Source organism: Pangasianodon hypophthalmus, chromosome 5 (genome assembly GCF_027358585.1).
Source record: "Pangasianodon hypophthalmus isolate fPanHyp1 chromosome 5, fPanHyp1.pri, whole genome shotgun sequence".
In the NCBI taxonomy this organism is placed as follows: domain Eukaryota; kingdom Metazoa; phylum Chordata; class Actinopteri; order Siluriformes; family Pangasiidae; genus Pangasianodon; species Pangasianodon hypophthalmus.
Window position 1 is genome coordinate 12315494 of NC_069714.1, and position 24773 is coordinate 12340266.

Below are 24773 nucleotides of genomic sequence, written 5' to 3' on the forward strand. Positions count from 1 at the left end.
ACACATCTCTCTCTCTTTCTCTCTTTCTTCCTCCCCCATTTACAGCCCAGTGATTTCTCCGTGTCTTTGAAGGCAGTGGGGAAGAATAAACACTTCAAGGTGCAGCTGCAGGATGGCGTCTACTGCATTGGCCAGCGGCGTTTCAAAAGTATGGACGAGCTGGTGGAGCACTACAAAAAAGCTCCCATCTTCACCAGTGAACAGGGAGACAAACTCTACCTGGTGAAACCTCTGGCCTGAACTTGGCTCTATCCTACTGGACTCATTTTGCCTTTCCTTCACTATTTCTTTTGCCCTCTTCTACTCTCTGCCTGTCTCCTCATAGGACTTTAATCAAGCATTGGGGCTGGATGGCAGGCAAAAAAAGGACTTTGCATCAGAGCCCTGTACTTTCTCACCAGGCTCTGTCAAGGAGAAACTGGATGTTAAGCCTGTTAAAAATTCTTTGTTGAAAGATTGAATTCCAGCCTCTGAGGAGGACCTAGAAATAAATATGGTCTGATTCACTGTGTGATCATTGTTAGCACTCCTTCTGCCTTTGGCATACAGCTCTTCTGCTCTTACTCGCATTGATAAAATAGCTTCTGCATTTAGACCCTATCTCTCTCCAACTTAGACTGTTTCAGATACTTCACTTTGTGCATTAATAAGAATTTATCAGGCAGCAGTAGGGAGGATTATGTTTTTGGTCATAGCATGTGATGAGCAACTAAGTTCAGATTTAGATTGATACATTGATCTTTTGCACTGATTTATGTGTATGGTTTTTAGGGGTTAAAAAAAAGGCATGAAGTGCACAGTGGGATGCAGCCCAGATTGTGTGTCCACCTAAAGAGCCAATATGTAGAACACATCAGCTTCTTTGCATGTCCGCAACTGTATCAGAATTCAGTTTAAATGTACTTCATCACTGGACCGGAAGCTAAATAAGACCTACTGCTAATCTGAACTGTCTGCTCTTTAATCTTCCTGAGACTGTTTCAGCCTTGAAGCCAATTTCAAATGCTGACTTTCATTCATGCCAGCTCTCAGTCTCACTGACTCAGTGCACACAGTGAACCTTGGTTTCTTGGTTCTTACTGTACTCAGCGCAAATGTTTACCATAAATACAAGTCGCTCTTCAGGGTTTCTTTAGGTTCAGGGTGCTTAATAAAGGGGCTATGTGTATCAGCCCTGATGCATTGAGGAAGAGGAGGGGCTAGGCATCTTTGTAGCCCAGCCAGGAGTTAGAATGTGTCTCCTTCTACAGCCAAATGTGCCACATATCTCGCGTATGGCTATGCTTAGTGCCCTTATCAACTCAGAATTCCCTAACACGCACACATCTTCTCTTCTCCCAATAACACTCACACTCGCCTAGCTGATTGTGAACACTAAGAGTAATAATAAATGTAAATGGTTTTTGTTTCTTTTACTTTTGCCACATCTGTCTGTTTACCAAGAAGAGTGTTGATCGAGTTTTTTTTTTTTTAAAGATATGATGTCTGAATGTTATTGAGCAATGTTATTTAATTCTTCTTTCCACGATATGTACATATATACATAAATATAGATATATATATATATAAATATATATATATAAAGATAAGTTGCATATATGAATCGTTTAGATCCAGCATTATGGTACTGTACTGAGGACAGTGTGGTGAGAAGTAAAATACTTTTGTTCAATAAAAGTTTTGCAGAATAACAGAAAATGATTTCAGTGTGCTTTGACTTTTTGCCTTCTGTTTTAACTAACATCTCTGACAGAGTGGTAAGCAGACAAGCATTGTCCAGAATAGGTAAATAGAGGAAGAAAAAGAACTATGAGAAGCTGGTACAGGTCTGCTGAGATGGTGCTTCACACCGCTCTCCCTGTCTCATCTCACCATCTCATCCTTTGAATTCCATGTAGTTACAGTTACCTCTCCAATCAACCTTCTCTTCATTGTCATCTACTGCCCTCCTGGTCCCCTAGGGGCCTTCCTTGAAGAAATGGACATGCTCCTCAGTCTTTTCCCTACTGACATCAGCTGCCTCTTTCCTGCTACAGACATCAGTGCTACCCCACTCCACATCTCTGATCATCTCTTGGTATCCTTCACCATCACCCTCCCTATCCTGCCTAAAACCACCAGCCATCAGTACTTCTCTCCCACTCGTAGAAACCTCCACTCTGTCTCCCCTTCCTCCTTAGCTTCCTGCACCCAATTATCCCTTCCTGTCCCTGACTCCTTTTCATTCTTACCATTGGAGCTAGCCACTTTCCTTATCCATGGACCTCCTCTGCCCTCTATCTTCTAAACCCAGGAAGATTTCCTGCCCTGCTCCTTGGCTATCAGATGTGTGATGCTGTAATTGGAGAGATTTAAGAACAGCAGAGAGAAAGTTTAAGAACTCGCAACTCAACACAGATCTTGCCTCTTACCGTGCTCTCCTGTCCAACTTTTCATCTGAAGTGACTTCTGCTAAGACTGCCTTCTACAAGGAAAAGCTGGAATCCTCTGCACAAGATCCTCACAAGCTCCACAACATCTTCTCCACTACTCAACCCACCGGCTCCTCCTGCTCCATCCTCCCTGACTGCTGAAGACTTTGCCACTTTTTGAAAAAATCTGCCGGACGTTCACTTCTACCCATACTCCTACACTACACACTGAGGATTCTCCTTCTCATTCGCTGGCACAATTTTCTAAACTAGCAAAAGAAGAGATCCTGCAAATCATCTTATCCTGCAATCCTACCACCTGCCCATTGGATCCAATCCCTTCCACAATGCTCCAGACCATCTTTCAAGACCTCGTCTCCTTCATCACCACTATCGCCAATGGCTCCATAACATCTGGTCATGTACCAACCTCATTCAAGAGAGCAAGGGTTATTCCCATCCTGAAGAAACCCACTCTGGATCCCTCTGACATCAGCAACTACTGACCGGTATCACTTCTCTCTTTTCTTTTTAAAACCCTTGAACAAACCGTCTTGCTATCTCTCACAGAACAACCTCCAAGATCCCAATCAGTCTGGCTTCTAACCGGCACACTCCACAGAGAGTGCCCTTTTGGCCGTCACTGAGAAGCTACATCAGCCAAAACTATCTCTTGGTGCGGTCATATCCTCACATGGGTTTTCATACCACTGCTATGCAGATGACACTCAACTTAGCCTCTCCTTCCCTCCCTCAGACACTCATGTTTCTGCTCGGATATCAGCATGTCTAGCAGACATCTCATCATGGATGACAGCTCATCAGCTGAAACTTAATCCCAGCAAAACTGAACTGCTGTTCATCCCAGGTGATTCATCCCCATCTCAGGATCTTGCAATCTCCCTAGACAATTCTCTGATCTCGCCTTCGGTTACTGCACGCAACCTTGGGGTAACCATGGACAATCAACTGTCCTTTTTCTCTCACATTGCTAATCTGACATGCTCATGTCGATTTCTCCTTTATAACATCAGAAGAATTCGTCCATTTCTTTCCACACGGGCCACACAGGTGTCATTTCAAGACTGGACTACTGCAGCTCACTCCTGTCAGGTCTGCCTCTGAGCACCATTCGTCCTCTGCAACTGATCCAGAATGTAGCTGCACGATTGGTTTTCAACCTTCCTAAATTTTCCCACACCACCCCATTGCTGCGCTCCCTCCACTGGCTTCCTGTAGCTGCCTGCATCAGATTTAAAACACTGATGCTTACCTACAAAGCCAAAAACGGACCAGCACCCACTTATCTCAAAGCACTTATCACAACTCGCACAGCACCACGCTCCCTCCGATCCTCTAGCACTGCTCGACTGGTCCCACCATCTCTCAGGGTACAAGGAAGGCATGCATCAAGACTCTTCTCTGTTCTGGCACCAAGGTGGTGGAATGAACTTCCCCTAGATGTCTGAACAGCTGAGTCACTGGCAGTCTTCAAACGACGTCTAAAGACTTACCTCTTCATAAAGTACTTAAGTTAGCACTTACAAAACCAAAAAAAAAAAAAAAATTATTGTCTGAGCACTTGTCTGTTACCTCTCCAACAGAGTGTTGGACTGATGGTATTCCTAGTTTGTGACCTAGTCAGCCAGTATCAGAATGTATTTTTGATAGACTTCAAAGCACGTTTGTAAGTCGCTCTGGATAAGGGCGTCTGCCAAATGCCATAAATGTAATGTAAATGTAACTAAAATGCAGCAAGGTAATGCTGAAGATAAAATATCTTACAAAACGTTTATGCTGGTCCCTGAAATTTCAGTGAGAATTACTTGAGAATTTGTTGTTGCAAACATCGCTACAGTCTTTCAATTCAATTCAATTCAATTCATTTTTATTTGTATAGCGCTTTTTTACAAAGGTCATTGTCTCAAATCTTGTGTTCCTTTACATTGCCAAACCCCAAGGGTTACTATGCAGTGACTGCATGGAAAAAATGCGAAATGATTAAGCTCATATTACATTATAAGACTACAGAATGGGAATACATAACCTTTAAATGTCCAAGGGGCAGAATATAAAGAGAGAACATTAGGGGGCCTAAAACAGGACCTTGTGGGACACCATTTTGTGCATTTTTAGCCTCTGAGGAATCTCTTGATGCTATTGATGAGCAAGATCTAAACCAGAGGTTCACAAAATGCTACTTCTCTGATGATTTGGTCCATTTTGTATAATGATGAGTCAAATTTAGGAAATTAAACCTCTTTACACTTCTGTACAATTCTACTAGGTGTCATCTACTGGGTTTTACTGACACCCAGATACTAATTTGTCCACTAGAGATCCTTTCCTGGCATTTCCCAGTCTTACTAGTGCATACAGACTAATGTACATACACTCACTGAGCACTTTATTAGGAACACTATACTAATACCAGGTAGGGCCTCCCTTTGCTCTCAAAACAGCCTCAATTCTTCCTGGCATGGATTCCACAAGATGTTGGAAACATTCCTTTGAGATTCTTGTCCATGCTGACATGATTGTATCACGCAATTCCTACAGTTTTTCAAGTGCACCTTCTTTCTGTGAATCCCCCATTCTACCACATCCCAAAGGTGTTCTATTGGATTCAGATCCGGTGACTGGGAAGGCCACTAAAGAACTCAATGTCATGTTCATGAAACTAGTTTGAGATGACTTTTACTTTGTGACATGCACATGGGATGCATTTATTCATTATTTATAGTTAGTAATTTCTGTTACATTATTTTGGCCATAAATGTGTTTGTAGCTGTCTTGGAAGTAGGTTAAGCATGTTTCATGTTCATTTCGCCAGTGTGTGTCACTGTTGCACACAATGTCACTGTTTCTAGAAGAGAAACGAAAAAAAAAGTCATCATCCTAATAATCAGATTATAATATTTTCTAGATGTGCCATTATGGGCAGTGTTCAGCTAAGATTAGTCATGTCAGGAGAATCTGAGTGCTCAAATAAGCTTCATGTATAATTATATTTCCTCACAGTTAACAGGTACAGTATATCTTAACCAATTATCTCAATGTAATTTCTTTCATACACATAAACAGAGTAGACGTGTCGTCTAATATAATCAGTTTAGTGAGGTAAGTGAGAATATAGGTTACTGTATTTAGAATGCTGCTGTAGTTCATACATCCATGCTATTACCCCTATAGCAAAATCAGTCCTGATGGAAGATGTTTATTAGTGGGGCTTTTGACAATGTATAAATCATTGTCACTGTACTTTTAGAGGATCATAACTGTAGAAGAATATAATTAATGCATGTAACAACCACTGAACATACAAACCTGTATAGAAGTGCAAATATGAGGTTATGCATGCAGGTAGATTTCCAACTGACCATATATAATATTAAAATACAGTGCATCACAAATGTATTTGCCCCCATATTTTGTAGTCTTACAACCTGGAACTAAATAATATGTCATGAATCTACAGAAAATATTGCATAATAATGAAGTCTATTGAAGGGGTAAAATCAATATAGTTTGCCAAATTATTTACAATTAAGTGAAAATTGTGATTGCATAAGTATTCATCCCTATTACTGTGAAACCCATAAATGACTTCTGGTGAAACCAGTTGCCATCAGAAGTCACATAATTAGGTGAATGCAGTTGATCTGTATGCAGTTAACGTGTCACATGATCTCTTTATAAATACACCTGTTCTGGGAGTCCGCAGAGTTACAGAACATACCTGGAAGTTCTGGAAAGATATCAGTCAGGGTTTGGTTATTGAAAATATAATCCCAAACTTTCAACATCCCACAGAGCACCATTATATCCATTATTTAAAAATGGAAAGAATATGGCAGAACTGTGAGTCTGCTTGGAGGTCATCCACCAAAAGTCAGTGACTGGGTAAGTTGGGCATTAGTCCAAGAAGCAACCATGAGGCCAACGATAAATCTGAAAGAGCTGGATAGATCCACAGCTCAGATCTTGCAAACTATATTGATATTTCCCTCCTCTTCAATATTATGGACTATTTTATATAGATTCGTGACCTATAATCCCAGTTAAGTCTATTTCAGTTCCAGGTTGCAACACTACAAAATGTGCCAGTATAAAAGGGGTGAATACTTATGCAAGGCAGTGTTCCATGTTAGTAGTAGGCAGTGCAGTAATGTGTGATTTATTATCAAGAATCAAGACTCCTCATTGTCAGAGGTTTGAGTAAATTGTGAAGCTGTTTATGAGGAAATATGTGCTTATTTGGGCTCCTCTATCTGTCTGTGCTGTCAAAGTCTGTCTTTCAGTGCTGGACTCACATGGGCATGTGGAGTCTGCTGCTGGACTGGCACACAGTCCTGGGAAAAGCAAACAGGGCACTCTGACTGTGAGGTGCCATGCAGTGACCTGAGGAGGAGCATGATACAACAAGCGTCTGTCTATACCACCTTGGTTACTGTTAGAGGATTTCTCCAGTGTAGAGCTTGCTGTATGAACCACACTGCTAGCATCTCCAGGTATGTCTGTTGCTGTATTCCTCTCGTGTATAAGTGAGCCGCTTTTGCTGGATTCTGCTTGTTTTTAGTTCTAATGACAAAAAAAAACTTATTTTTGTGGGCATTATTGTTTATAGATTAGATTTTTACTTTTATAGATTACAATTCCTGTTTGTATCTGAATGATCTAAATATGTGGCAGATTGGGAAAACTCATCAATTTTGACATTTTCTACTACATATAGTTCTAAAATATGTTTCCATTTTGCATGCATCACAATCCCAAGTAAAGTTCTAGCATTTTAAAGTCTGGTTATCCTCAAAAGTGAAAAGGGAGAAAACCACATTTAAAGATTACATTCATAACCTAATCTTCTTATAGAAGAACATTACTGCCAAATTGTAAACAATTACATAATTTTTTTAGAATTAAAATTCACTCATGGAAATTAAACATGAGCCTCATCGTCGTCTCTTCACGCCACTGATCTCTGTAAATGCTGCCATCAATCGAATAATCACTGATTCATTTAGTTAGTTCTGTCCTGTTTATTATTTGCAAGGTTTTAGACATCTTTACACAGACTGACTTTTTTACTGCTGCATTTGTTAAACTGGCTTCTTACCCAACATGATTTTTGCAAACATGTAACCAAGGCATGGTTAGAAAGTAGCTTAAAGAAAAAATATGCCTGTTTTTTTTTTTTTTTTTTTTAAATACACATATACATAAAATGTGTTTACTTAAAGTAGAGAAGCCAAAATATGTTATTGGCAGATAAACTCAAGTTTGATAGAAACCAGATTTTTCATCATTTTTGACTGTTTACCAGAATTCTGCCAAAGCGACATGCAGTGGTTATCCCCAGACCACTACACAAATACTTTTATTTTACAGCTTCTGTGGTTTTAGTTTTTGCATTATGTGTAAAATGCAGCCTTTCTCTTGCAGACAGAATTACAGCATGTCTCGTCTGTGCATCTCAGTGTTACTCTGCACCATGATTGTCCTTCCTCTCTCCATAGCAGGTATCCTACCTAAAGATGTGGTTAACTTTCCTATATACACTATATGGCCACTAGTTTCACTCACACCTGATCATCACACCCGTATGTGGTTCTTCCCCAAACTGTTGCCACAAACATTGAAGCATACGATTGTATAGAATGTCTTTGTTTGCTGTAGCATTACAATTTCCCTTTGATGGAATTAAGAGGCCCAAACATATTCCGACATGACAGTGCCCCCGTGCACGAAAGGAGGTTCATGGAGAGGCTGGAGTGGAAGAACTCGAGTGGCCCGAGCCTTCCCAAAAGAGTGGAGACTCTTCTGGGAGCATCTGGAATGGGATGTTCAACAAGCACATATGGGTGTGATTGGTCAGGTGTCCACAATCTTCTGCCATATAGTGGATTTCACACTTTTTTTTTAAATTAGAATGCGTGTTCTGTTCCAGATATTGACACATCTGTCATCTCAATGAAGCCACAAATGACAGAGCTAATTCACTATTTTGTCTTGGTAGATTCTATGGAGCTGAAGCTGGGATCTCTATATCAAGACTATAGTTTAAAATATATAGTCTGAGTTGGAGCCAATGCTTTTCCATGCATCATGTTTTTGTGTTTGTGTATCAGTCTCTCACTCAGGATCTGAAAGTGGAGAGGGCTCTCTTGATTCATTGGAAGGTAGGTACTATTTTAATGTGCTTATTTATTTATCAAAAGGTTGTATGCGTGTTTTCCTCACAGCTCTCCTCACTGTAGTTCTCCACACTCAGTGCACACTAAGTTAAAACAAACTTTTTGGTTCTCCTAACATAGATACCGTGAGCAAAATGGAGCGTGAGGAGACGTACATCATGCCCTACTGGAACATGTGGTCTTCAGACTTCTACGGCTGGATGGAGGAGTTGAGAGCTCAGGGAGCATATGATACATTGCTGGACTTGGCAAGAACCTACTGGGCTCACTTTCCTCTCACCAGCTATTTAGGTTATGACTCTATCACTTATCCAGAACAGTCAGAGGATACTGACAACTAACAGCGTCTGGCTATGTGTTCTTCCAATGAGCCGTTTTTCCATGTGCTCCCTGGTACTGTAAACACCACAGTATAGTTTCTGTGAGTTTCACTTTATATAGCCTCTTATGCTTTTCTTATCTATGCCAAATACACAGACACTAATAAATCTTTCTTACTTTTTTTTTTTCATTCTTTTGACAGCTACCTGATTAACGTGAATAGATTGTGAAATATTGTGTTGTGATTCGTGAATTGGACCACATGGGTGGGATTGCTCATGTATTATATATTGCTATGTTGCACAACTTCAGGGTTCTTGGCTCCCATCATAAAAATGAACAAAATGAATGAACATGCAATTAAATGTACTGTGCAGGTTTATTTTACTACTGTAGTTTTTCACAGACTCTGTTGCATTCCTAGGTTTGCTCATATGAAACTGGGTTCAAATACAGAGAGTAAGTGATTGGTTGTATCTGAGGTTGTGTTTAGTCTTTAAGCTTGTTTCTGTTGGAGATGCTGAGTCAGTCATCTTTGATGAATTCTCAGCAGATGAAATGACTCCTACTTCTCCTCATCTCTCTTCCATTAACAAAAGTAGATGGAAGATGACACGACATCTTACTACAATCTCCACCACCAAGTCTTGCAGCTTGCAACAACACACACATGCAAACTTTACAGCAGTATTGTGTCTTTACATATACACATATTAGCAATGAAAAGAGTGAACATGCAGAATACTGAATTGTTTTCATTTTCTATTCCAACAAATCTCCTTCAACCCCTAGGCCAAATACAACACAAAACAAAAGAGATACAAATGAGAAACACCTGTATCATAACTGAAAAACAAAACAGCTCATCATTACAACTTATACAATCAAAGAAAAAATACACCACAAATAAGGCAGGGATAATTAATAAGCTAAAAGACTCCATTTTTCATGTGTTTTCAAGTGAATAGTTACTCATTAGTCCACAAACTCAACATTAAATCTTTTCAAATATAATGTGGCAAAAAAAGTGGACAACAACAACAACAAAAAAAATCAGGTTTTACAAACACCTAGTCAGTGAAACTCATTACTTTCTTTGGTAGAGAACATTGATTTGTTTGGTTTTTGATTTTATAGCCACCAGTACTGAAAGTCAAGTCAAGTGGGTTTTTATTGTCATTCCTCTATATAGCTTGTATACACTGGAATGTCAGTTCTCCAGGACCATGGTGCACATAACAGTACACAAGGCTGCATGAAGTGCAAATACACAACAGTGTGAGATGAGTGCAGGACAGTAAATACACAGAACATGGACTGTAAACTACTGTGTAGTGTAGCAGCAATATTGGCAGCAGCGTGTCTCAGAAATAAAGAGAATACTGGGTTAGGTGTTTGGCTAGCCCAGGTGAGCTTTGGCAAGCAGCAGGGTGTTGAATAATCTGACTGCCTCAGGGAAGAAACCGTTGCATAGTCTGGTGGTGGTGTCTCAGATGTTTCTGCACCTTCTGCCAGATGGCAGGAGTGTGAAGAGTTGATGGGATGGGTGAGAGGGGTCGTCTGCAATGCTGGTGGCTTTGCAAATGCAGCAGCTACTGTACGAAAATCCAAAGGTTCTGCAGAGCTTGCCTGCTGATCTCTCTGCTTATTGCAGATGACTGAAAAGAAGACTTTCTTTACTCATGCTCATTGAATTAAACAATTAATAACCAGTAAACAATTGTTGAAGGAATCCGTAAAGAAATTAATATAATCAATATGAAGACATCATCTTTTCATGAGGTTGATGGAGGTTTGTCAGACATGCCCATCCAGTTACTACTCAGGTGTTGTTTTGGTTCTGAAATAGGAAAAAAAAATTCACTTCTCTTCATAAGCAGCGTAACTAAACGCTCCTGGCAGGAGAATGAACCCTCCTGTTTCACGATGTACTCTAGGCAGTCTGCCATTAAAGAAAATAACAGTGTTTCAGTGTTTACATCCTCCATTAATTGTAAGCAGTTGGCTAAATTCCATAGCAAATAATTGCTAGTCTTTGCTTATGTCCTGAGGGCATAACATTAATTAGGAAGTGCCTCAGAGCTTTAGTAGCATACAATATCATCTTAGACCCAAGAGTTACCCTGTGATTGCCATGTTTTATTCCATATTTCAGCTGATTTTGTGTTTCCTCTCAGTGGCTGGTTTGTCAGTAGTGTTAAACAGTGAGGCGTAGTGGTTGGATAACCTAAAATGCCTCTGAGGCTGGAAAAATCCAACTATTAGATCCTTTTATTAAACTTTTTAAGTTCTGTATTTAACTAGAATTAAAATAATATTTGGTCTCATCATGACTATTTAAATGCTTCCATTAAGAAAGAAAGACCCCTTTTACATGATGCATCAACACAATTAAAAAAAAAAAAAACTACAGTTAAAAATACTGTGGAAAAAATATGACCCCTTCAGCTGCACTTGACTTGTTAATGCACAGTAGCCTGTGTCCTTGACTAACCTGTGAGTGCACAGAGAAGCAGTGTGTACAGCACAGCGCAGAACTTTTGCCCCTTCACGGGTAAACACTACAGAGACTGCACGTCAACAGATGCCTCTCTAGAACTTCTCTACAACTTGTGACAAACTAAACATCTGCTGAGATTGAAGAAAATTCATAATACTCAGACTTGCCATGCTAATCTGATTATGAAAAGCAATATACAGTATGTTCCAGTAGGTTCAATCAGTATTCCAAACTATCTCCACTTCTCAGATTCATAGCTTTACAATGTGTGATATTAAAAATAAAGTTATGTCTTATATGTTATGTTACATGTTATATGTAAAATAACGCATTGCGTCCATTGCACTGAGAGAATCCCAACACTACTCACTCATGCTATCAGGGATGTTAAACGTTCTCACTGTGGGCTCGATGGAATACAAATAATAGAGCTGAGCTGTAAATGAATAATGTAAATAGATATTTATTGATTTCATTTAAATCCTGAACTGAATCCTGGCAAATAAACTTATAATAGTAATAATAATACAGTTATTTGACATGGGGCCAAATTCTTGCACAAGTAGACCTACTGTTTGGTTCTGACCCCTTTATACATTTACTCATACATTTAGTAAGATTAAAAAGTAGGCTTAATCTCAATTAAAACTATCCTAAGGAAAGAATTTTTTAAAAAACTAATGCAAAACATTGTACTACAAAATTAATTTTAAAGGATAAAGGATTATTAGGATAAATAGAAATAAAGCACAGACACAACAGCACAATAACGTAATGCAGGGATGCTTACTGTAGCTATTTGTCAAGGCACATTTCTGTTGCCTTGCTGATTTTACAACTATTTTACTATTGCAAAGCAATGTTGTTTTTTTTATTAGAAAGTAGAGTAAGAATTCATGAAATAAGCTTAGCCATAGATAGGCAAAGAAGATCAGTCATTGGTCAAAAGATCTCAAACTGTGTCTGGTTTAGAAGAAAATGGCAATGAGCCATTTGAGAATTGAGATTATAGCTCTTATTTGTGAGCTGAATAAAATGATTTGACTCCCTGAAAAGAGCCAGAATTCCTATTCTCTATCACGTGCACTCACTCCACAGGCACTTTTTTTTTTTTTTTTTTTTTTGCATTTTTTAATACAGCACTAGAGTGTATCGCCACTAGTTACTATCTGTATCTATATTTGGATTTAAACCCAAAGTGGGCATGGCTTAAAACAGAAAGATGACAATGTTTTGTTTTTTTGTTTTTTTGTTTGTTTGTTTGTTTGTTTTTTAAACAACAAAAAGAAAAAACACTCAAGTTCATAATTGGTCTCAAGTAGAGTTGCACACAGGACTGTTTTTTAATCTTGCTCATGCAATTATTATAAAATAGATATTTTCTAACAAATGTAGTTGGTTCTATTTTAACAAACTAATTTAAACCACCATGACCCTGACCAGGCAGTTACTAAAGATGAATGAATGCATTGGGCACGGCTCACATTCATGATAGAATGTGGTCTTTCTTTGACCTGCAGTCTTTCTTTCACTGTCTTAGAAAATTTGCTGAGAAAAGGAAAGAGACCTCACACATTGACTTCAGTGCCAAGAGAAATGTTAAAACAGTTTATGGGTTTCATTTCAGATGTTACAGTTGGAACAGCTGGAAATTTGCTTTTTGGCTGTGTGAACAGCAACTACTTTATTTTTTTTACCTGTTTGTGTGTCACATAGTGTTCATACGCATAGTATCAAGTATCAAAAAATACGTCAACTTAGTCAAATGTGGAAAACACACACACACACACACACGTCTTTTTTTTTTTTGGTTTTGCAGTCAACCCCCCCCCCCAGGCAGCTGAGCAAGTTTCCACCGGGAGTGTTTGCATAGTTCCTCTCCCCCTCTCTTTTTCTCTCCACTGCATCCGGACCCTCAGCGGTAAACGAGTGCAGACAGAGAAAAAGAAAGGAGTCCATGATGATGTACCCAAAACTTTACCTACGGCTCTTTACTTTCTTGGCAATAATAACTCTACTGGCTCTCTCAGGTAAATGTTTCCTCCAAATGCGTCCTTTCACAGACATCTGTTAAAATTTTCCTCTCTGCCAGCTATTAGAAACATTGCAAAATGCATTTATCTGTATTCTGAGACAAACTGAAACTGAGGCACAGATATTCTGCTCTTTGTAACCAACTGTAGATATGCATGAACAATGAAATACAATGTAATGCATATTTGGCCCAAACTTGCACTATTAAGAAAAATGCTTTCTTGCATTTTCAGGGCTCTTTGTTTAGTGACTCTAACTTTCTACACAGGTTCTTCATAGAATCCGCTTTTGATTTGGTCTCTGGGATTGTGAAACTACACTTTGAAAATGTGCTTTTTGATATAAACAGACTTCAAAGATACATAAGCAACCATTTAAAAGTGTACAGTTTTGACTGGTGTGAAAAGTGATGAAATGATGTTACATTTCAAATCTGAACAATATAAACTGGGTCTCTCAGTGATAAATAAGCATTGAGTTTGTTCTTGCATTTCTAGTGTTGTACTCAAGAAATCAAATTCATCTGTAGTTCATTCTACATTCAGAAATGTTTCTGGTAGACACAACAGAGTGCCATTGTCATCAATATTATCTACTAACTGTATAAATTCCAATTCAAGTAGGTAATGAACTCTTAGACCCACAGGAATTTACATAAAATATAATTTTCAGTTGCCATCTGCTGCTGAAAACACATTTGCATATATCATACATATATAAACTTCTACAATGATACCTGTGGAAGTAAGGGAATGAGCAACAGTTTAAGTGCTGTGGCATATAAACAATTAACTAACCACACTGCAGGCAGTCATAAAGGTTATCATTTACTCACTTCATCTAGCATGATCACTCATAATTCTCTCCGGGCAATTTCATGCAAATGTCAAGCTTACCATGGAAAAATCAAGTGAGTATAAACATCCTTTCAAAGTTGCCTCCGTAGTCAACTCTACAGTCAACTATTCTGATTTATAATTAAAGAAAGTGCATAATTCCACCAGATCCAACTGTATTATTTATACACCTGATATGAGCAGTATCCCCAAACAGCAGAGCAACTTCAACAGAGAGAACTGGAGACCTATTTACCTTTCCTTAATTTCATCAATAAGGAAGAGGTGATTTTAATTTCATACTTAAAATTCATTTCATTCTTAATTTCTGTTTCAGTCATTTCATTCAACAATTAATGAATTAGCTAACGCAAAAATGTAACATTCCCATGTATAATTAATGTTAATCAAGAAGTATTTTTAAAGAAGTAAAGAAAGACTGATGTTCCTGTTATACACAAATGTACAACCTTCATTTGATGAAACAGAAACATTTTGGAATTCGTGGTTAATATGTAATAATAGCTGAACATTTTGTGAAGGGCACGTGGGACAATTTGCAATGGAGAATAGGGATGGGGTTAATTGTAATAAAAGGTTTGAAGTTTTATTGTCATGTGCATAGAGTGCTTTAAGCATCTATATACAATGAAATTCTTGTGCTACAGTTGCAAACACAGAAGCGTTTGCCAGAAGGGTGAGCAGAATGTGATTTTGATTAAAAATTAAGGTGAAGCTGAAACAAGAAGTGATCATGTCCCAGGCAAGTGATATTACATCATAACGTAGAAAAACCAGTCGCGAATCTACCAGGCAAAAGGGATGGGCATGTGGAAGCTTGGGGGCAACTTCCATTTGCTTATTCATGGAATCTGTATTGCGTGTGGAAAAATAATGACCTACTTCTGCACCTTTCTCTTGCTACCTACTGAAACTGCCACATGAAGCAATTCATTATTTACTACATAGAAGATTTTATGGTCTTCCAAACAAGGTTTGGATTTTTGACTTTTAACTTTGAACATGTGGCTGTAAAGGACTGTTTTACTCTCTTGTAAATATGTTGTTTTTGCTGATGCTGATGCCATGATCTTGTTTTATAGCAAATCATCTAAATGAAATCTAATACATTTCTGCAAAAAGGCAAAATCTAAGTGCAAGCAGTGTACCTTTAATGTACAAAAGCATTTCTTTTGCAAGCTTGAAAAATTGCAAAGATTGAGAAAGGGAAAGGGGGATTATGGAGTGGATAATGTCGGTATATCAGAAATATGTGTGAAATACCTATTTCCCATGCAAAGGCTGAGAAAAAGAAGCAAAATGTCTCCTTTTTTCAATGCCTAATTTGTTTTGGTCTTGTTTCAGGTATTTGTGTGTTTTTTGGCTGGACATTTTGCTGAAATCTGTCAGCCCTGGTTAATGATATTACCTTGAACACAGTTGAATAAAAGGTTTGTCTAAAACCACTCAAAAAGTGGTTGATTCTCAACTGCTAATTCCAGGGTTACCCTAAAAATTCACTTTATAATATCTAATAGCATAAGTCATGTTTGATAGCCTCTCAACTTTATTTTGTTTGCCATTATTAATGTCGTCCTGCTCCACCAAAATCTATGGTCATGAGCCACTATTGGTTGATGTTCAATAGTAATATATGGGAAGAAAATCTGAGTAGGCTTTCTGAAGAAGGGAAAGGAAAGAAGAGACTATAGGTTTCTGACAGTGCTGTGTGCTTTAGAAAATAGACATTGCAAGTATAAAAATAATGTGAGACCAAGACAATATTGAGATCATTACTTTACTCAAGTATTACACCGCTGTTGTATATACCTATTGTTCACGCTTTTTTTGGAGCACCTGTAAACAATCTCTGCTAAATAGCTCCATATGCCAGTAACTGTGTGTTCAGTGCTGAGGAATGTGCAGCGTGTGCATTTTATGGAAATCAGTGCTCATGAATAGTGGGATAATTCAGTTGAGACTGTAAAGTAACCTTCCCACAAGTTGTGTTTTCCTCCTAAAGACTTTGCTGAAGATGTAAAACTAATTTTATTTAAATTCATAAATGTTTACAGATGTATCCAGCCAGAGCACTCTGCACAAAATTCTGAAGAAGAGAGAAGGTGCGTGAATATCCAGTGTCACCCAATTTGTCATAACCTGCTGCTCACGAGCTCAACTTTTGCTCACTTTTTGCTTAACTGCTCTCAGCTCTCCTAGTTCTGATCTTTCAAGCCTTTTCCTTAATACTTACATCATTTAGATAGGTCTATTCCTTTTCATGGCTGTAATCTGACCATTTAGTCCATTTTCACATGTCCTCCTGAACTCTCTGCTCTCTGTTTCTCTCTAGCGGAGAGTGAGGTGAAGGCAGCTGCGGCTGTGGCAGTTCCTCCCTCTAAGGCCAAGCAGTTCCTGGCTTCTCTCCGAAGGCCTAAGAGGAACCTCTGGGACCGCAGCCGTCCTGATGTGCAGCAGTGGATCCAGCAGTTTATATACATGGGGTATGATGAGGCGGTGAGTTGAATTTCCTAGTAACACTGTGACTCCATGAGGAAGTTCATGATGTCTGTCAACATCAAGAGCATATATTTAAGCAGGACTTAATAATTATGAATTAATTTATGGAGGTCATACAAATGCACACAGATGGCCTAATCATCTGCATTCTCTGCATTGCCTGGAAATGTAAATAGTATATATTTTAGGGGAGGCTTAATCTTTTTAAAAAAAAAAAAAAAAAAAAAAAAAAAAAACCTGTCTCAGCTACACTTCTGAGTCTTTTTTTTCAAAGCATAATTGTGCAATCAAAAATCATGAGTTTGCGTAGTTTTTAATGTCCCTAAGGGTGCCATATTCATGTCATTTTGAGGTTACTGAAGGGTTTTGGTGGTCAATTGTGGGTTGGAGTGATGGGTGCATTTACAACACACTTCCTACATCTCAAGTGGTTTGAGTGATTGGATTTTTTAAAATTTTTCTTTCATTCCACTTAAGTTTGTCATTGCCAATTCCCACCCACCGCTCTCCTTTCAGCTACCAATCACAGTGGGTGACTTCATACATGCTTCCTCTGAGATACATGCAGCTTTCTCCCATCATCTTTTCAAACTCTCTGACGTTCATGTAACCTCAGCAGCTAAATGCCCTTGAGAACATTCAATGCCTGAGGGTGATACTTTATTCTTCTTTCAGAGACTAGAGACTGACCTGGCGTACTGGATGGACTATGCGCGCTCCACAGATCAAGGACGGCAGCATCACTATGATGAGAACTCTCCCATGGGTCCTCGCTACGCCACCTCTTACAGGCACGGAGCAAATGTCAACTATGACTACTATTAGCTTTTGTTTCTCCTCAGGAATGACCTAATCAAAGCCAATAAAATGAATGCAATTCTGTGGGCGAGCAAAGCCCTTTATGATAAAGAAATTTCTCCACACTACAGAATCTTTAGAATAGATGGTGCAGTGAGCTGCAATATAACTTTTTCCAAAGCAGAAAACACTCAATCTGCACCCTATACCACAACGTTAACTAATAAACAAATCCTTACAGACGGATATGTAGCGTAATGAATCTTATGTTGTAACCAACATGATTTGAATAATGACGTTTGTCATGGACGTAACCTTGTGGCACTAACAGCTGCACAGATGACTTTATTACATGCCTGGTTTACTCCCCACGCTGATTAGAGCCAGAGCAATCTAATCAGTAACATTATTGATTATTAGTCACCTGTAATAGAGCAATGTAGTTAATTAATAGCTTCAGAGAAATCATCTTCCCCTCAATAATCAAAAGCATGCAAGGATGCAAAACAATTACTGTAACAAGTAAAAAGTACATCATTTTTATAAAACATTTTTATAGTGTAACCTAAATGATGACAAGCAAAGCATACTGAAAAAGTAAATAAATCTAGCTCCTCCTCAGATGCCTGAGGTTTAAAGTCCACAAAACTGCATTTACTTCCTTTTATATATATGTTTTCTGCTGTTGTTGCGTGTGCATGCATTTCTATTCAATGACCACTCAGTAGTCAGTTGATATTATGTACAGCAAAAAACAAGAACTAATAAACCTGGTTATCAGCCTTATGATCAATGAATCATATTTCATCATCATTTTTTTCACCTGTTACCAAACACAAATGAAGGAAGGTGAGAGTTAAAAAGTAGAATAACGAACAGTGTAAATATTTTATTAAAATAGCCTTTTTCACCTGAAATCAGAAAAAGCATAAGAGTTCTCTTTGAAGTGTGACAATGGCAACAGTAGACTTGGCTCAAAATTACATAAAAAAGCAGAAACACGTTTCACATAGTTTTCTTTTTTTCTTCAGAATAGCGCCAGATGTCCCACTGCAGCACATTCAAGATAAATAAAGTGGATATCACTACGCTCCATAATAAATCTCAACACTGAAACAAAGACATTAGTAAAAAATGATCACATCAAACAAAACTGCATGGCATAAATGCACAAAGCACGAAGAGGAGTTTTTCAACATTTTCTTAAATAATAGGCAATTGACAAAATCCAAAGTGCAAGACGTGGTATTTAGCGTCTGGGTTTTCTCTTTTCTTTTTCTGAGGCACACGTTTGAAAAGCAAACACAAAAGAGGCAGTTCTCGCTAGAGCTGCTTTTCCAAAAAACTCAGGGAAATAAGAATACCAAATCACCCGGTTTATGGGGGAAAAATACCTCAGTGTAAAATGGCTGCTAGAGGCCACATGTCCCAGCATCCCTGAGAGAAAGCCTGTTCTCTAGTTGTGTCTTGGTCTGCCTTTCTTCATACGGGCAGCCTTGGGTTTGGGAATATATTGATTATTGGCTTGATGCTCCAGCTCCTTGCTGAAATACTGAATAGTTTTGTTCAGTCCCTCCTCCAATGGCACCTATAGTAAAAATCAAACACACATTACATATTACCAAAAAAAAAAAAAAACAAGCAAAAACAAAAAAACAAACAAACCAACCAACCAACCAACCAAAAAACCCCAAGGAATAGTTTTTATTGGATGGGCAGGTGTGGGGGTGGGGGAGGGGCAGTAACCCTGTTTAAATGCCAGAAAAGGTTTCTGCGGCTTTACGGGCTTTAGGTACAGCAAACAGCAAATCTCCCCTGCTCTCCTGACTCTCTGTATAAAAATGTCAAAACTGATTGCGCCTCTCATGTGGTTACCATAGTAACAGCAATTGTTAACATAGCACATGACCAACAAGGACTGTGCCGTATATAAAACCTACACACTACATATCAAAAACAGAAACCTTTTGAACATAAATACAACCAAAAAAACAGTCTGACCACCTTTTCATCCATTATTTCAGCAAAATATAAATATATCTACGTGGGCGAAGAACCTTTTCAAACTTGGAAACGGCCATGTGGCCATGTGCTCACCTCAAGGCACACACATTGCGTTTTTGTGCTGCAGCATTTGGTTGAAAACTCCATCTCTACAGGGTGTCCAAATAGTCAGGAACCAATGAGAGTAAAACTACATACTCTTAATTTTGTATTTATTATCTACAACATATGCACCACATGTTCACGCTTATGCTTTACGCAAGCAGTAGGACAGAGCTACCATGCTGTGCTCCATTCGAGGGGTGTAAGACTAGTATTTTGTACAGTGAGAAAAGACACAGACGATGGAAGCAGTAAACCTGATACATCAATCATGCAATTGCTAGAAGAATACTTCACACACTATCACTAGTCTATCATAAACCAACATCTTTGAGTCTAAATTCAAGTCCAAAAAAAAGATGAGCAATGTCTCAGGAGATGTTCTGGCAGTTAAGAGTGTGATTTAGTGCTCACCACAGGCTCCCATCCAAGCAGCATTTTTGCCTTGCGGATGTCTGGCCGCCGTCTCTGAGGGTCATCCTGTGCTTCTGGAAGGAACTGGATATGACTGCGACTCACTGTACACAGAGAGAGAGAGAGAGAGAGAGAGAGAGAGAAAGAGAGAGAATACAGAATCAGAGTTAGAACAATGACATTTATGTAGTCACTCACAACAGACATCAGTTAAGGGAGGAGGCAAGAAGATAGCACATGTGAGAATGTGATCCTAGCTGTCTTTTTTTTTTTTTTTTTTTTTGAATCCACTGCTTTACTACTCACCAACTAGGCTTTTAATCATCTGAGCAAATTCCAATATGGTATGTTCCTCAGGATTTCCCTGAAAGCAGAGCAAACATATGACGAAATGAAATGTGAGAGTGAAGCCATGTGCATTATCCTCTGGTTCATGTGCTCAGTGTTGTGTGATGAGAAATTACATGGACAAATATAAAATGCTTTGAAACAGCAGATTTCATTGTATTACATCATTAATGAATGAGTGAATGAATGATTTAATTACAACTTGTCCTTTTTTTGTTCTAGTTTTTTTTTAACAAATGTAATAAATAAATTAAAAAAAAATTCAGTATAACAAATTTGATTACTTTATTTGTCCAGTCCTCATCACTACCAATGAGGATTGTGCAGTAATATCAAATCTACACACGCTACATATAAAATATTATGAAAAAAATTAACATTTACAAAATTTTTTGACCATAAAGACAACCAAAAATTTAGTTATTAGTGAAGCATTACATCATTAATGAAACTATTAATTATTTAAAAAAAAGACTTAAGTAAGTCTATGTACTTAAGCAAGTACATAAATAATTAATTAAGTAATTAATTGGACAAATTACTTTATATTTGAAAAACAATATTCAAAATTCAATCAGATACTACTGATATTCATTATGCTTATTATAACCGCTTTTGATTTAGCCAGATGATAAATATTTCCCATATAGCTGTTGAGGCCCTGCTATGTACTTTCTAATTAATATATATGTCACTAATAAGTCAATAAATTAATCAGTTAACCGATCAGTCAGTCATTCAGTCAATCAACCAAACAATTACTAAAATCCTCACCAGGTTAACAGGACTGCTGACGTTACTGTTCATCAGGGCCACAAGACCATTCACAAGATCACTGAAAGAGAGGAGGATGAATTAATGTTACAACATTTAGCACATGTGATCACTCATTTGCTAAACTAAATTCATAATGGCACATGCTTTATTTTCCACACAAGAAGTAATTCCAGAATAATCTTAATCTTTTTTTTTTGTGTGTAATCAAGCCAAACAAGCATAATCAGTAATTCTGTTTTACTATTTGTAATTTAGTGTTAACTTCATTGTTAGTAACAAACTCTTGGACTCTTGACAAGTATAGTTATACACCCATTTCACAATAACAAAAATTCCAAGTGTCTAGTCCTCATCACTAGCAGGCCTGCACTAATACAACCACTGGATGCATTTCAGACTACAATATAAAACATGACTACAGATCCAATGACCATACATTGAGCCACTTTTTTTTTTTTTAAGGTACATCTACTATGTACATTCACCAGCCACTTTACTAGGAACACCTCTACTTTTGTTCATTCATGCAATTACCCAATCAGCCAATCATGTGGCAGCAGTGCAGTGCATAACATCATGCAGATACAGGTCCAGAGCTTCAGTTAGTGTTCATATCAAACATCAGAAAGTGGAAAAATGTGATCTCAGTGACTTTAACTATGGCATGCTTGATGGTCAGGTGGGCTGGATTGAGTATTCCAAAAACTGCTGAAGCGATGAACTGTAGCGAGTAACCTGTATCTGCATGCGTTATATGCATTACACTGCTACCAGATGAGTGGCTGACTGGAAAATGCATTAATGAGCAGGGGTGCAAGTGTTCCTATTAAAATGGCCTGTGACTGTAGGTATATAAATACTGATTATAACCCATTTGTAGATATGCAGTTTGTCAGTACATGCAAGTTGTTTTTTCAGCAATAGTCGCAGAACCATAGCAGCCTCAACACAAACAGACAGACAGACAAAGACAGAGCCACACACACACACACCAACTCTGTCATGGACCAGGACAACAGCTGTGTAAGGAACATCAGAGCTGCGTAACTGCTCTCTTAAGACACAACCGAAAATCTCGTCTCTCTTCCACCTCTCTTCCTACTAGATTTCTGATTTTTTTATTCATTAGTGTAAAGAAACCTTGAATATGAAAATGACTACATAAATAAAAGGAATTATCATTTCAGTATTAAGTAGCAGACCTAGATGATATTGTAATGATAATTCCTTTTATTTATGTAGTCATTTTCATAAAATGTTTTCTGCCATTATTCCTTTTCCTTTTATTTATGTAGTGATTTTCATAAAAAAGTCTTCTGCCATTATTCCTTTAACTATTGCTCTTACTTTCTTTCAACAAAAGGTACCGAAGGTCATCCACCAAGTGCCATCAAGCAACAGTCTATTCTATATCAAGCAATTGAGCAATTTTCAACCAATTCAAGCAATCGTCCAAGTCAAGCAATTATCTTTTCTATACCAAATACCAGTGGCACAAAAGCCTTAGTCGTCCTCGTAGGTTCTCTGGCTTTAAAAACATTGTAACCATTAAGATAAAACCTTTATTGTTTTCATAAGACTGTCCAAAAACAAACCAATTTATTATTATTATTATTGTTATTATTATTACCCACAGAAATGATGGTAAAATACTGTATATACATCAGGTAAGGAATAATTTTTAATAAATTATAAAATAATAAATCATAAAATAAATTACAAAATAGTAAATCAAAAAAAGAATAATAATGCGAATACAACGGATATAAAATGTCTACACAGCCCTGTTAAAATTGCCAGTTATTGTGAATGAAATAAAATGAAAGAAAATGAGATAAATCGTGTCAGATCTTTTTTCCAACTTAATGTGACATGGCTACAAAGAAAATTCAATGAAACAAAGAAAAGTGAAAAACAAGTAGAAATGCTTCAGAGAGAGAGAGGTTAAAAAAAAAAAAATAAATAAATAAATAAATAAATAAATAAATTTTTACCTGGTTCACAAGTGTGCACACCCTTTAACTAATACTTTTTTAAAGCACATTTTGCTTGTAATACACCACTCTGTCTTTCTGGATAAGAGTCTACCAACATAGTACATCTTGATTTGCCAATTTTATTCCACTCTTCCTTGCAAAAATGCTCCATATCCATCAAATTGCGAGGGGATCTCCTGTGCACAGCCATCTTCAAGTCATTCCACAGGTTTTCGATAGGATTTAGATCTGGGCTCTGACTGGGCCATTCCAAAACGCTGATCTTCTTCTTCTGAAGCCATTCCTCAGTTGACTTGGATTTGTGATTTGGGTCGTTGTCATACTTGAATTTTACATCTTCAACTGTCGAACAGAGACCTGCAGGTTTTGTGCCAAAAAATAGATTGCTATCCATGATTCCCTCTATCTTGACTAGAGTGACCAGTGACCAGTGCCAGCTGAAGAGAAGCAGCCTCATAGCATGATGCTTCACCCTGGGTTTGGTGTTCATTGAGCTGTCTTGTGTTTGCACCTAACATATCTTTTAGATATCTTTGTCTAGCCACCCTACCCCATAGCCCAGACATGTGAAGAATACGAGAAATTGTTGTCACAAGCAGGGAGTGACCAGTACTTGCCAGATATTCCTGCCTCTACTTTAATGTTGCTGTAGGTCTCTTGGCAGCCTCCTTGATAAGTTTTCTTCGGGTCTTTTCATCAATTTTGGAGGGATGTCCTGTTCTTGGTGATGTCACTGTGGTGCCCCATTTTCTCCACTTGTTGATGATGGCCTTTACAGTGTTCCTTAGTACATCTAATGTTTTGGAAATTCTTTTGTACCCCTGTCCTGATCGATACCTTTCAACAATGAGAGCCAAGTCAGTCAGATGAAACCAAGATCATGTCAAGAAAATCCTACAGAAATGGCTGATCTTTATTTGGGGTTAATCAGAATAACTTTATTGATGACAGGCGTATGATAATTACTGTTGAACATGAATTTGAATGTGATTGGTTCATTCTGAACACAGTCACATGCAACCATTTATGCAGCCAGGTAACTGTAGGTTTTTCCTTTTTTTCCCTAAAATGTTTCTAGTTGTTTTTCACTTGAATTTTGTTGGTTGCTGGATCACGTTAAAGGGGGAAAATGATGTGACAATTTATCTTGGTTTCATTATTTTGTACCAGAAAATCCTGTAATTTTAACCAGGGTGTGTAGACATTGTATATCCACTGTATGTTTGGCAGACTTACTGCTATTCACAATGTGTCTAAAGTATCAAATTGCAGTCTTGCACTGTACTGTGTCTAGCGAATCGCTGGTTCTACAATAGCTTCTCAAATGTTACTTTCCAAACACTTTCGGAACTTGTAACCCTACCTACAGTCATCCTCACTGTCACAGCACAGCAGTTTAAATATTCTTTTCTATTTCGCTTAAAATGCATCAAAAATTGCAGCAAACAACTCTCTTACTCCATCAGACACTGACCAGCAGTGAAAGTCTCAGAAGAGAGAAACTGACTTTATTGCCA

The 24773-nt window shown here is 38.0% G+C and overlaps 3 protein-coding genes across 5 annotated transcripts in view; 2 read left to right on the plus strand and 1 right to left on the minus strand.

Annotated features, from left to right (window-relative positions):
* Positions 1 to 9308, plus strand: part of nck2a (NCK adaptor protein 2a) — a 46981-nt gene extending 37673 nt beyond the window's left edge. For both annotated transcript variants that reach the window (XM_026912954.3, XM_053234403.1), the window contains exons 4-7: positions 46 to 6922; positions 7854 to 7930; positions 8540 to 8590; positions 8726 to 9308. In XM_026912954.3, coding sequence (XP_026768755.1) covers positions 46 to 240 — 195 coding nt within the window. In that variant the 3' untranslated portion in view covers positions 241 to 6922; positions 7854 to 7930; positions 8540 to 8590; positions 8726 to 9308. The remainder of the gene's footprint in view (positions 1 to 45; positions 6923 to 7853; positions 7931 to 8539; positions 8591 to 8725) is intronic.
* A 3987-nt stretch (positions 9309 to 13295) lies between these two features.
* On the plus strand, positions 13296 to 18411 carry ecrg4a (ECRG4 augurin precursor a). Its single transcript, XM_026912598.3, has 4 exons — positions 13296 to 13456; positions 16372 to 16419; positions 16650 to 16813; positions 17492 to 18411. The coding sequence occupies exons 1-4, from the start codon at positions 13384 to 13386 to the stop codon at positions 17639 to 17641; spliced, it is 435 nt and encodes a 144-aa protein (XP_026768399.3). The 5' UTR covers positions 13296 to 13383; the 3' UTR covers positions 17642 to 18411.
* Positions 18412 to 18488: 77 nt separating this feature from the next.
* uxs1 (UDP-glucuronate decarboxylase 1) overlaps positions 18489 to 24773 on the minus strand; it is a 29217-nt gene continuing 22932 nt past the window's right edge. For both annotated transcript variants that reach the window (XM_034304859.2, XM_034304858.2), the window contains 4 exons: positions 21257 to 21317; positions 20441 to 20498; positions 20135 to 20238; positions 18489 to 19202 (listed from right to left, as the gene is read on the minus strand). In XM_034304859.2, coding sequence (XP_034160750.1) covers positions 19071 to 19202; positions 20135 to 20238; positions 20441 to 20498; positions 21257 to 21317 — 355 coding nt within the window. In that variant the 3' untranslated portion in view covers positions 18489 to 19070. The remainder of the gene's footprint in view (positions 19203 to 20134; positions 20239 to 20440; positions 20499 to 21256; positions 21318 to 24773) is intronic.